General features: G+C 40.7%; 1 protein-coding gene across 1 annotated transcript; it reads left to right on the plus strand.

The window, feature by feature from the left end:
* Window positions 1-980: 980 nt before the first annotated feature.
* On the plus strand, window positions 981-10,987 carry LOC117516361 (troponin I, fast skeletal muscle-like). Its single transcript, XM_034177325.1, has 7 exons — window positions 981-1,125; window positions 2,098-2,130; window positions 8,992-9,028; window positions 9,541-9,669; window positions 10,086-10,175; window positions 10,246-10,419; window positions 10,621-10,987. Exons 2-7 carry the CDS (start codon window positions 2,123-2,125, stop codon window positions 10,696-10,698), a joined length of 516 nt encoding a protein of 171 aa, XP_034033216.1. The 5' UTR covers window positions 981-1,125; window positions 2,098-2,122; the 3' UTR covers window positions 10,699-10,987.
* Window positions 10,988-12,075: the final 1,088 nt, after the last annotated feature.

Below are 12,075 nucleotides of genomic sequence, written 5' to 3' on the forward strand. Positions count from 1 at the left end.
GTTTGTGGGACGACAAAAATCTACTGGTTTGTAATATTTAGTGGTGCTCAGGAGGAAGAAACTGATTCCTAAAACTGCTCAGAGACCAGACAAACTCTGAGGACAACTTCATATTTGTGGAGACATACAACGTTTCCTTTGATCTGTTTCTTCTGTGCGAGTTCAGGTTTCCTTTGATCTGTTCTTTTGTCTTGTGTTCAGTTTTTCCTTGATCTGCTGATTTTTTTTTTCATGAGCTCAGTTTCTGTTTAATCAGCTTTCTTCCTTCACCCTGAGCTCAGTTTTCCTTTGATCTGTTTTTTTTTCTTAACCTTGAGTTCGGTTTTTCTTTGATCTGTTTCCTTGTCTTGAATTCAGGTTTCCTTTAATCTGTTCTTTTGTCTTAAGTTCAGGTTTCCTTTGATCTACTTTTTTCTTTTTCCAGAGTTCAGTTTTCCCTTGATCTGCTGATTTTTTTTTTCATGAGCTCAGTTTCTGTTTAATCAGCTTTCTTCCTTCACCCTGAGCTCAGTTTTCCTTTGATCTGTTTTTTTTTTTTGTTATCTTGAGCTCAGTTTTCTTTTCCTTCCTTTCCTTCATGAGTTCTGTGTTCCTTTGATCTTTGTCGTCATTACAAGTTCAGTTTTCGTTTGATCTGTTTGGCGCAAATCTACGTTAAAGCCAGCACATGCGTGCGGTGGGTGTGGCTGTGGCTCCTCTGGCTGAGGCCTGCACTCTCTGAGTGCCCTTTTGCTTTGCTGCTTTCAAAACGTGTCAGTTTGAGGACTATTCAAAGTAATTCTAGAACTATTGGAGGGTAAATTTAAAAGGAAAATCATGAGGACATTTTGAAGACACTGAGGGTCACAAACACTAAAAGCTTTTTATTTTGTGCCGCTGTGTCCTCGCTGTCTGCACTCGTCTTAAAGCCTTTAAATGATTTTCTAGCCGGGGGGTGTGGGGGGCCGGGCCCGGTGTATTTCAGGATCTCGCGGGCTCATTGGTCCGAGTCGGACTGCGTTTCCTTAAAGAGGATGAGGGCATTTTGCTGAGGCATCGTAACTCTCCATATATACTCTATTAGATTTTTCCCTGTGCGGCTTTGGCAGCGTCTCCTCGTCTTCGTCTTCATCGTCCCCTCGGCAGGTGAGACATTGGTCCTTATTCCTCCTTTTTTTGAATGAAATGGTCTCTGCTGTGGTCTTTTTCCTCCTTTGACCCTTTGTGACATCATGAACACACATTCCATGTTTGTCAATGACATTTGACCTTTTACTTCCAGCTCAAATTCTGAGGTCAGAAACAAAATAACTCAAACTTTGATTGATAGTTTTTTTTTTTAAGTTTTGAAGTTCTTTTTTCCCCACTGACATGACTATTTTTTATGCTTGTAGGAAAATGAAAATGTAAATATTTAAAGCTGATTATTTAAATATTGTCAGGGACAAACGGTATAATTTTGACATTTGGGCAACATTAACATGAGGATGCTGTTATATTTGTGTTAAACAGCTTATTGGATTAATTTCTGCAGAATTTGATTGAGGCTTATTTATCTTAATACTTTAATTTCTTTCTTTTGTTTTCAAAATGTTTTTATTAAATTTTCCAAAGCGAATATATAAAAAAGCAGCAGTGGCACATTAGAAATGTACATTACAAATATAATAACGACAACAATTAATTTCTTTAAAAACATAATCATGTCAACGTAATCATTTTATGTTCACGTTGAACATTTTTTATTTGTTTGCATTTATTTGTTTGAAACATTAATTTAAAATCTGAATCACAAAGGAGCACATTTTTAAACCCTGAAATAAATGGAGTCGTTTATTTTACACTCTTATAGAGACTGATGGTGATGATGAAGGTGAAGATATTCCTCCAGATAGTTATTCTAATGAGCTCTTCACTGGATCTGGTTTTAAAATGTGGAGATGTGACACCTGATCCTGATCCAAGTTTAGTTCAGGCTCTTCAGCTGTGGATTCAGATCCGCTTTCACCTCAAATATTCTTACCTGCTGATGTCAGAACTTCATACTGACAGCTGAACATCTACGGGCTTCATTGTGGCTCAAAAAGCTTCACACCGTCTTTCTGTGTTTTCATGCAGGTTGTGAACCAGAAAATCCACCAGAATGTCTGAGTAAGTATGAACGCCGCCATCAGTCTGCTAATAAATCAGATCACAGGCCTCATCAGTGGGTCAGAGGTTTCCATACCCCCAGGTTCAACAGCAGAAAGTTCCAGAAGATTACAGAAATTGATGGAATTACTTCCAGGGTTTATATATATATATATATAAAGACAAATCTTCAGGAGCATAATTCTCCATCTCCACAGGCCTGGTTCCTCCTCAGGAACCAGACCTGTACCAGGACAAGGTCCTGGTACTGTGAGGGACTGTACTGTTACAGGGTGAAAGGCGTCAGACAGCTGATGCAGACGTGCACATTCCCAACAAACATAACTTCCTTTTCTGGCTTCATCATAACGCCACTTATTCAAGATTCAAAGTGTTTATTGTCATATAGAACAAGAAGAAAGTACTTTCTCTATGCAATGACATTCTTACTTTGCTGTCCACACTGGTGCAGAGTTATAAATAGTAAAAAAAAGTGGGATGTAAAAAAAAAAATACAATAAGTAAAAATACAGTGCATCTGGAAAGTATTCATAGCTCTTCTCTTTTTCTTTTTCTTTCTTTTGCAAACAATTTCCTTTGGGATTAATAAAGTTATTCTGATTGATTTGTTATGTTACACCCTTGTCCCAAAATTGAAGAAATTATTATTATTATTATTATTATTATTATTATTATTGCCTCAAAAATCTACACACAATACCCCATAATGACAATGTGATTTTTTTCAATTTTAGCAAATTTATTAAAAAAAACAAAAAACAAAAACAAAATACAAAAACTAAGAAATCACATGTACATAAATAGTCACAATCCTTCCCATTAAGCTCAACATTGAGCTCAGGTGCCTCCTGTTTCTACTGATCATCCATGACATGTTTCTACAGCTTCATTAGAGTCAATTCAGTTGATTGGACATGATTTGGAAAGACACACACCTGTCTACATATAAGCTCCCACAGTTGACAGTCAGAGCACAAACCAAGCATGAAGTCAATGGAATTGTCTGTAGACCTCGAGGCACAAATCTGAGGCAGGGTACAGAAACATTTGGCCTCCATTATCTGTAAATGAAGAAGTTCAGATCCACCAGGACTCTTCCTAGTGCTGGCTGCCCATCTAAACTGAACGACTGGGAGAGAAGGGCCTTAGTCAGGGAGGTGACCAAGAACCTGATGGTCACTCTGTCAGAGCTCCAGCATTCCTCTGTGAATAATGGAGATCCTTCCAGAAGGACAACCATCTCTGTAGCAATCCACCAATCAGGCCTGTATGGTAGAGTGTCCAGACGGAAGCCACTTCTTAGTAAAAGGCACATGGCAGCCCACCTGGAGTTTGACAAAAGGCACCTGAAGGACTCTCAGACCAGGAGAAACAAAATTCTCTTGTCTGATGAGACAAAGATTGAATTCTTTGGCGTCATGTTTGGAGGAAACCAGGCACCATCCCTACAGTGAAGCATGGTGGTGGCAGCAGGAACTGGGAGACTAGTCAGGGTTGAGGGAAAGATGAATGCAGCAATGTACAGAGACATCCTGGATGAAAACCTGCTCCAGAGCGCTCTTGACCTCAGACTGGGGCGACAGTTCATCTTTCAGCAGGACAAAGAGTCAGAGCTCTATTGAGCTGAGTATTCCATTAACTTTAACTAGTAATGACTTCATGACTTTCTTTGCTAACAAAATTTTAACTATTAGAGAAAAAATTACTCATAACCATCCCAAAGACGTATCGTTATCTTTGGCTGCTTTCAGTGATGCCGGTATTTGGTTAGACTCTTTCTCTCCGATTGTTCTGTCTGAGTTATTTTCATTAGTTACTTCATCCAAACCATCAACATGTTTATTAGACCCCATTCCTACCAGGCTGCTCAAGGAAGTCCTACCATTATTTAATGCTTCGATCTTAAATATGATCAATCTATCTTTGTTAGTTGGCTATGTACCACAGGCTTTTAAGGTGGCAGTGTTATGTGTCGGACGCAGCTCGGAGAACCGACCAGCGTTTGAAGGACCCAGTATGAAATAAGCAGAGCACGGTACAAAGGCTAACTGAATTTAATACATAACAGTGATAATATAACAACAAAAGGTGCGGCCTGGCGTGGTGCGCTCCCAGCAGCGCTAACGGTCCGGAGCCAGAAGTTGTTTCGGACCCAAGGACCCCGCCGACACCCCCCAGGTGGCCGCAACAACCGAGTCTGTGAAAGAAGGAACCATTATGTGAGTCCACACTCTACACACAGAACACTTAAAGGTGTACAAACAGCAAACACTTCCTGGCTTGATTACTGATCAGCTTCCCAACCTGCAGGCATGGAACATCCAGTTCACAAAACTCCACCGCAGTGAAAGCTGATACATGACTAACATACAGCTCAATACAATATGGTGTGAGGGACACCACATTTACTGACTGTATAACTGTTAGTCACAAAATCTAACGTACCTCAGGAAGTGTGCTGACGAGCGTGAGACCTCACCCCCTCCTCTTTCACAGACTGTGCATCAAACCTGGACGTTCTCAGCATCCACTGCTGATGAGATGGCTCCCGAGACGACGATCTCACCTGTCTGGTCACAAGGTCGAGTCTCTGGCAAATACACACTGTGCACTCCAGTCTTAAATGCCAACATGTTCCAATCCATCCAGATGCACCACAGCTGTGAGTCCTGACGAGTCGCAGGTGATCAGGGTGAGGTCCTGACAGCCTCAGCAACACAGCCACTCAGTCCCAAATGCACGCCACCTGGGAGGAAAACCAAAAAACAGAAACAAACCGGCAGCCAGGCCCCCCCAGCCATATAACAGGCAGTAATTAAACCATTACTTAAAAAGCCATCACTTGACCCAGCTATCTTAGCTAATTATAGGCCAATCTCCAACCTTCCTTTTCTCTCAAAAAATTCTTGAAAGGGTAGTTGTAAAACAGCTAACTGATCATCTGCAGAGGAATGGTCTATTTGAAGAGTTTCAGTCAGGTTTTAGAATTCATCATAGTACAGAAACAGCATTAGTGAAGGTTACAAATGATCTTCTTATGGCCTCGGACAGTGGACTCATCTCTGTGCTTGTTCTGTTAGACCTCAGTGCTGCTTTTGATACTGTTGACCATAAAATTTTATTACAGAGATTAGAGCATGCCATAGGTATTAAAGGCACTGCGTTGCGGTGGTTTGAATCATATTTATCTAATAGATTACAATTTGTTCATGTAAATGGGGAATCTTCTTCACAGACTAAAGTTAATTATGGAGTTCCACAAGGTTCTGTGCTAGGACCAATTTTATTCACTTTATACATGCTTCCCTTAGGCAGTATTATTAGACGGTATTGCTTAAATTTTCATTGTTACGCAGATGATACCCAGCTTTATCTATCCATGAAGCCAGAGGACACACACCAATTAGCTAAACTGCAGGATTGTCTTACAGACATAAAGACATGGATGACCTCTAATTTCCTGCTTTTAAACTCAGATAAAACTGAAGTTATTGTACTTGGCCCCACAAATCTTAGAAACATGGTGTCTAACCAGATCCTTACTCTGGATGGCATTACCCTGAGCTCTAGTAATATTGTGAGAAATCTTGGAGTCATTTTTGATCAGGATATGTCATTCAAAGCGCATATTAAACAAATATGTAGGACTGCTTTTTTGCATTTACGCAATATCTCTAAAATCAGAAAGGTCTTGTCTCAGAGTGATGCTGAAAAACTAATTCATGCATTTATTTCCTCTAGGCTGGACTATTGTAATTCATTATTATCAGGTTGTCCTAAAAGTTCCCTGAAAAGCCTTCAGTTAATTCAAAATGCTGCAGCTAGAGTACTGACGGGGACTAGAAGGAGAGAGCATATCTCACCCATATTGGCCTCTCTTCATTGGCTTCCTGTTAATTCTAGAATAGAATTTAAAATTCTTCTTCTTACTTATAAGGTTTTGAATAATCAGGTCCCATCTTATCTTAGGGACCTCGTAGTACCATATCACCCCAATAGAGCGCTTCGCTCTCAGACTGCAGGCTTACTTGTAGTTCCTAGGGTTTGTAAGAGTAGAATGGGAGGCAGAGCCTTCAGCTTTCAGGCTCCTCTCCTGTGGAACCAGCTCCCAATTCAGATCAGGGAGACAGACACCCTCTCTACTTTTAAGATTAGGCTTAAAACTTTCCTTTTTGCTAAAGCTTATAGTTAGGGCTGGATCAGGTGACCCTGAACCATCCCTTAGTTATGCTGCTATAGACGTAGACTGCTGGGGGGTTCCCATGATGCACTGTTTCTTTCTCTTTTTGCTCTGTATGCACCACTCTGCATTTAATCATTAGTGATCGATCTCTGCTCCCCTCCACAGCATGTCTTTTTCCTGGTTCTCTCCCTCAGCCCCAACCAGTCCCAGCAGAAGACTGCCCCTCCCTGAGCCTGGTTCTGCTGGAGGTTTCTTCCTGTTAAAAGGGAGTTTTTCCTTCCCACTGTAGCCAAGTGCTTGCTCACAGGGGGTCGTTTTGACCGTTGGGGTTTTACATAATTATTGTATGGCCTTGCCTTACAATATAAAGCGCCTTGGGGCAACTGATTGTTGTGATTTGGCGCTATATAAAAAAATTGATTGATTGATTGATTGATTGACAATGAACCAAAGCACACAGCCAATATATCAAAGGAGTGTCTTCAGGACAACTCTGTGAATATCCTTGAGTCGTCCAGCCAGAGCCCAGACCTGAATCTGACTGAACATCTCTGGAGAGATCTGAAAATGTCTGTGCACCGACGCTCCCCATCCAACCTGATGGAGCTTGAGAGGTGCTGCACAGAGGAATGGACCAAACTGCCCAAAGATAGGTGGACCAAGCTTGTGGCATCATATTCAAGAAGACCTGAGGCTGGAATTACTGTCGAAGGTGCATCACCAAAGTATTGAGCAAAGACTGTGAATATTTATGTAGATGTGATTTCTTAGTTTTAAATTTTCAATAAATTTGCAACAACAAAAAAAAATCATGCTATCATTATGGGGTGTTGTGAGCATAATTTTGAGGGGAAAATAAATTTAATCCATTTTGGAATAAGAATGTAACATAAAAAATGTGGAAAAAGTGAAGTACTGTGAATACTTTCCAGATTCTCTGTATCTAATATATATAAAGTGTCTGATACCTACAATATAATGTCCAACACAGTTGTGCAAAATGCAAGTGTATACAAAATGTACAGTGATGAGGTCGTCCACAGTTGTGACTTCTGTCAGGAGTATGATGGCAGAGGGGAAAAAGGGTTTTTTTTAGTCTTGATGTTCTGCATTTCACACTTCTGTACATCCTTCCTGAGGGTAGAAGTGAGAACAGTCCGTGTGGTGGGTGGGTGAGGTCTCTGAGCATGGAGGCAGCTCTCCCGTGGACTCTGCGGTGGGAGACGCTCTGCAGAGAGGGCAGTGGAGTCCTGCTGATCCTCTCAGCAGTCCTACCTGCTCTCTGCAGGCGGCTGCGGTCCGCAGCAGTAGTGCTGTCGCACCACGCCATGATGCAGATGGTTAAGATGCTCTCAACAACGCAGCTGTAGAAGTTGCTGAGGATGTTGGGCGACATGTCAAACTGCATCAGCCTCCTCACGAAATACAGCTGTTGTTGTTGATAAAGACGTTGGAGGCATCAGATAGAAAAATGACGTCAGCCGTCATCAATGTGATTATCGAGGAAGACACAACTCCAAAACTGACATAAAGGACGTCCAGACTTTGTCCTGTGATCAGCTGTAAGAATGGTTGGACTTCCTGTTTGGCTGTGAGGTCATTGTGATGGAGCCTTATCTCATGCTGTCACTGATGCCCTGACCCGCTCGGGTCGTAGGGGCACTGGATGGTGCTTCATGTACTCTTAAAATCTTAAAACCTCTTCAAATCTGATGCCTGAATCTCTTTGATCTGTTCCTTCAGAATTATTTTTTAAAGCTTCTGGGTGGCTCATTGTTGGATGATGTAAAATCTGTTTGGTTGCAAGCTTCTTATGTTTCTGTTTTATAGATTTTACAGTTCTTTGTGTTACCATGAACCTTTTAGAAATGGTTCTCCAGAAGGAACCTGACTTGTGGAGATCCAGATTTCCGGCCCAAAAGCCTTGGGTTCATCTTTCACATGGTTGATCTTTTTCTCTCTGTGGTGGTTGTTCTACATTTAGGTTTTTACATAAGACAAATTTTAATAAAAAAAATTATGACAGTTAGTAATTTAGAAGCTTTTAAAAAGAATTCCATTCATTTCTGGACTCCAAAAGTTAGTTTGAATCAGTTTTAAGTTTTTGAAGTGTGCCGTGTTCACACTCATACAGTAGTGTTCAGAATAATAGTAGTGCTATGTGACTAAAAAGATTAATCCAGGTTTTGAGTATATTTCTTATTGTTACATGGGAAACAAGGTACCAGTAGATTCAGTTTGAACACATAATAGTTCTGAGTTTGTAGCATCAACAGCAGATGCTACTATTATTGTGAACACCCCCTTTTCTACTTTCTTTTTACTAATAGCCCAATTTCATAGCCTTAAGAGTGTGCATATCATGAATGCTTGGTCTTGTTGGATTTGTGAGAATCTACTGAATCTACTGGTACCTTGTTTCCCATGTAACAATAAGAAATATACTCAAAACCTGGATTAATCTTTTTAGTCACATAGCACTACTATTATTCTGAACACTACTGTCGCATCACATCATCAGCATAACATTGAACTTAAATACTTAAAAGTGGTTGCAGTTTTTTTCCTTCTTGTGATTGTTACAAGTAAATGTTATTTATATTATGAATATGAGCTGTGTTGAGTTGCAAACATAAACAGAGCTTTTGATTAATGATGCTTTTAATCTCACTCAACAGGAAAAAGATGACTTCCAGCCGCAGGCATCACCTGAAGGTAACGAACACAACAAAGTGAAAGAATGAACGCAGCGCATCCCATTAATCAACTTTTAAAACTCATTTTAACATAAAATTTAATGCAGCTTTACTTTTTTAAAGTGTGTTATGAGGTCCCATAAAATCTCAGAGCTAAGAATTATTTATATGAACTTTTTCCAGCCTTATTTAGGACTTTGGGCTCCTGTGGGTCCTGATTAAATTGTCTAATCTGTCTTTGTCAAAGCATGATGTGGTCATTGTTTTATGGAAACTTCATGGATGTTGTTTGTTTGTTTGTTTGGTGAGTTTTGTAAATGTTTGGTTTTGCCTTTCATTGCATTTTTCATGTTCTGTAGTTATTCTGGATTGTTCTCTGAAGCCCAAAACACGTCCAAGGATAATGTTTAATTTTGTGAGATAAATATCAGAACGAGTTCATTCCAATAATCAACAATAATGTTTTTCAAAGACAAAGACTTTAAGTTAGGACTTAGTTTAAGACGAGTCTGTTTGTGTTTTTTGTTCCAGAGTGTGATCCTGCAGATCGCTCTGAACTGGATCGAGCAGGAGAAGAAGGAAATCACAGCGGCGAAGGAAGCCTACATGGCAGAACATTGTTCCGAGCCGGACACGAGTGGCGATCAGGCTGCGCTGATGGTCAGAGTCACCGCCGTAAATGAACATGCCTTTAACATATACATATTTTTTAAAGCATACGTTTTAAAGCTTGAATTAATGTTGGGTTCACTTTACAGTCTGTTAGCTTTGGATTCTGTTAGCGTTCCATTTAGCGAGCGTCACTTTTAGCTACTTGAAGATGTTTTGTTTGTATTTTTGTGTTTAATTTCCATCTTCACTTAATTATAATCAAATTAGACAGTCAAATTTAGTGAGACAAGAAATTATTTTTACAATTAAGTTAGAAGAAAGCAGAAATAACAAAGGTTTGTTTATTTCCCACATCACTGCAGAATTTTTACATTTAACTTTTTAAAAACTTTTTAATGTACATGTAAATTATTTTATTTTTGGTCAATAAAATGTGACCTGTTGCCATTTCTGTGTCTCATCAGGATGTCTGCAAGCAGCTCCACGCCCTCATTGACAAGTTGGACGAGGAGCGCTACGACGCCGAGGCCAAAGTGCAGAAGGCCGACAAAGAGGTAGCGCCCTCTATGACATCACAACAGCCACCAGCTTCAGACGCGCTCTTAAAGCTTTTCTTGCTCGCAGATTGAAGAACTGAAGATCAAAGTGGTGGATCTGAGAGGCGTGAAGAAACCAGCACTGAAGAAGGTGCGAATGTCAGCTGACTCCATGCTGAAGGCGCTGCTGGGGTCCAAGCACACGGTCAACATGGACCTCAGGTCCAACCTCAAGCAGGTCAAGAAGGAGGTCAAAGAGGAGGTGAGCTCATTACCACTTCATAAGCCCTAAAACCACGTGAGGACAGATAAGCCAAAATAAGATGCTACTGGACGTCAGAATAATGAAGTTAAACTCACAGAACAGAATTGATGCATAAAACAACATAGAAATTGTGAAATACCTGTATGAAGGACAAAGTTCCTGATTTGTGGAGTAAAACGTGTTTTTGTTTGGCTGCAGCCGACGGAAGCGGTGGGCGACTGGCGTAAGAACATCGAGGACAAGGCTGACAGAAAGAAGATGTTCGAGAGTTCTTAAACGCATCACGAGTCTTTCTGCTTTTATGAACTCAAACAGGATGTTTTTTTTTGTTTTTGTTTCATTAAAGTGGCACAGCGCTAGCAGCAGGTTAGCGTGTGGGTGGCCTTTGTGTTGTTTTGGGGTATTTTTGCACTTTGTCTGGACAGATGGGAGGAGCGACGCCATTTTCTGCAGGTTCACACATTAACACACAAACGCAACGTCTTAAATTCCACACAGTCTTAAAAAACATTCAAACAAGCAAACTGTGACAAACAATAAAGTTAGTGTTGAAGAAAATCAGTGATTTTATTTTATTGTGTCTCATATTTTTGTGTAGCGGTTGCACTCTGCGTTGTGTTGTTATGACTCCGCCCATTCGCTCCCCTCAGGACGCGAACTCACAAGCTCCGGCATGGGAGTCGGACTCTCTAACCAGAAGGCTAAAACCCAGGGCTCTGGCCTTGTGACCAGAGAATGCTTTTGAGCTGTTGGGAGTGAGGTTTACTAACTACATCTACACAGCGACACCTGCTGGCCTCCGTTACATTTATTTAACATTTTAGTACCTCGATGGCTGAGGTCCAGATGCTAACGACGCTAATGATGTGCAAAGCTATGCTTACTCAGTGCTAATGTCTGTGTCCACTAACATTTATGACAAATTTGGTTGAATTTCAGTGAAATTTATTGCAAATCACACAAAAAATAAACCATGAGAACCTTCAATGACCAAACAGGATCAATGATTTAACTGTCAGAACATGAACGTAAACGTACAAAATATTAGCTTGCTGTCACACCAAAACCTTTATAAATTTCTGTCTTGGTGAAGTATAAAGTGTTACAAAAATATTACAAATATACAAATCCGCTAATAAACAGTTTGTAATTTGGTGTTTGCATTGTGACTGTATTAGCTAGTTAGCTTAGCCCAGTGCCAACAGTGGATTGTCTAGTTAGCATGTAGCTGCTGAAAAATGAACCTGTTGAATAGTGAACACGTGCCCGTATTTACTGGGGTCAGAGGTCACATCCTCCTTGACCTTTAGGAACTTTTAAAAGAAATGACAAAATTCTTTATAAAGTTGGTGACTGAGTGACCACAAGTCAGGTCAGGGATCATGTGCTGGTGCCAAACGACGCCACATCTACCACACAACACTGCTGCCCTGGGTCCTGGATGGCATCCACCCAGGCAGAACCTAAGTCCATCCCCACATCTCTAAAGTAACCATCGATCTGCTGCAGCCAGGTGAAACGTGGGCGTGTCCTTGTCCTTCTCCAGTCTCTGGGGTCCTCCACACTGAGACACCTGTGTCCTGGATCATGTCCATAGAAACTCCCCACATGAACTAAATGCAAGGTTGGGTAGGACTACTTTGAAATGTAATC

Source organism: Thalassophryne amazonica, chromosome 8 (assembly GCF_902500255.1).
Source record: "Thalassophryne amazonica chromosome 8, fThaAma1.1, whole genome shotgun sequence".
In the NCBI taxonomy this organism is placed as follows: domain Eukaryota; kingdom Metazoa; phylum Chordata; class Actinopteri; order Batrachoidiformes; family Batrachoididae; genus Thalassophryne; species Thalassophryne amazonica.

Excerpts from the sequence above, each read along its gene's own strand:
- LOC117516361 (XM_034177325.1), top strand. Across the intron at positions 9,670-10,085 it reads GCGATCAGGCTGCGCTGATG|GATGTCTGCAAGCAGCTCCA; the intron begins GTCAGAGTCACC and ends GTGTCTCATCAG. Across the intron at positions 10,420-10,620 it reads AGAAGGAGGTCAAAGAGGAG|CCGACGGAAGCGGTGGGCGA; the intron begins GTGAGCTCATTA and ends GTTTGGCTGCAG.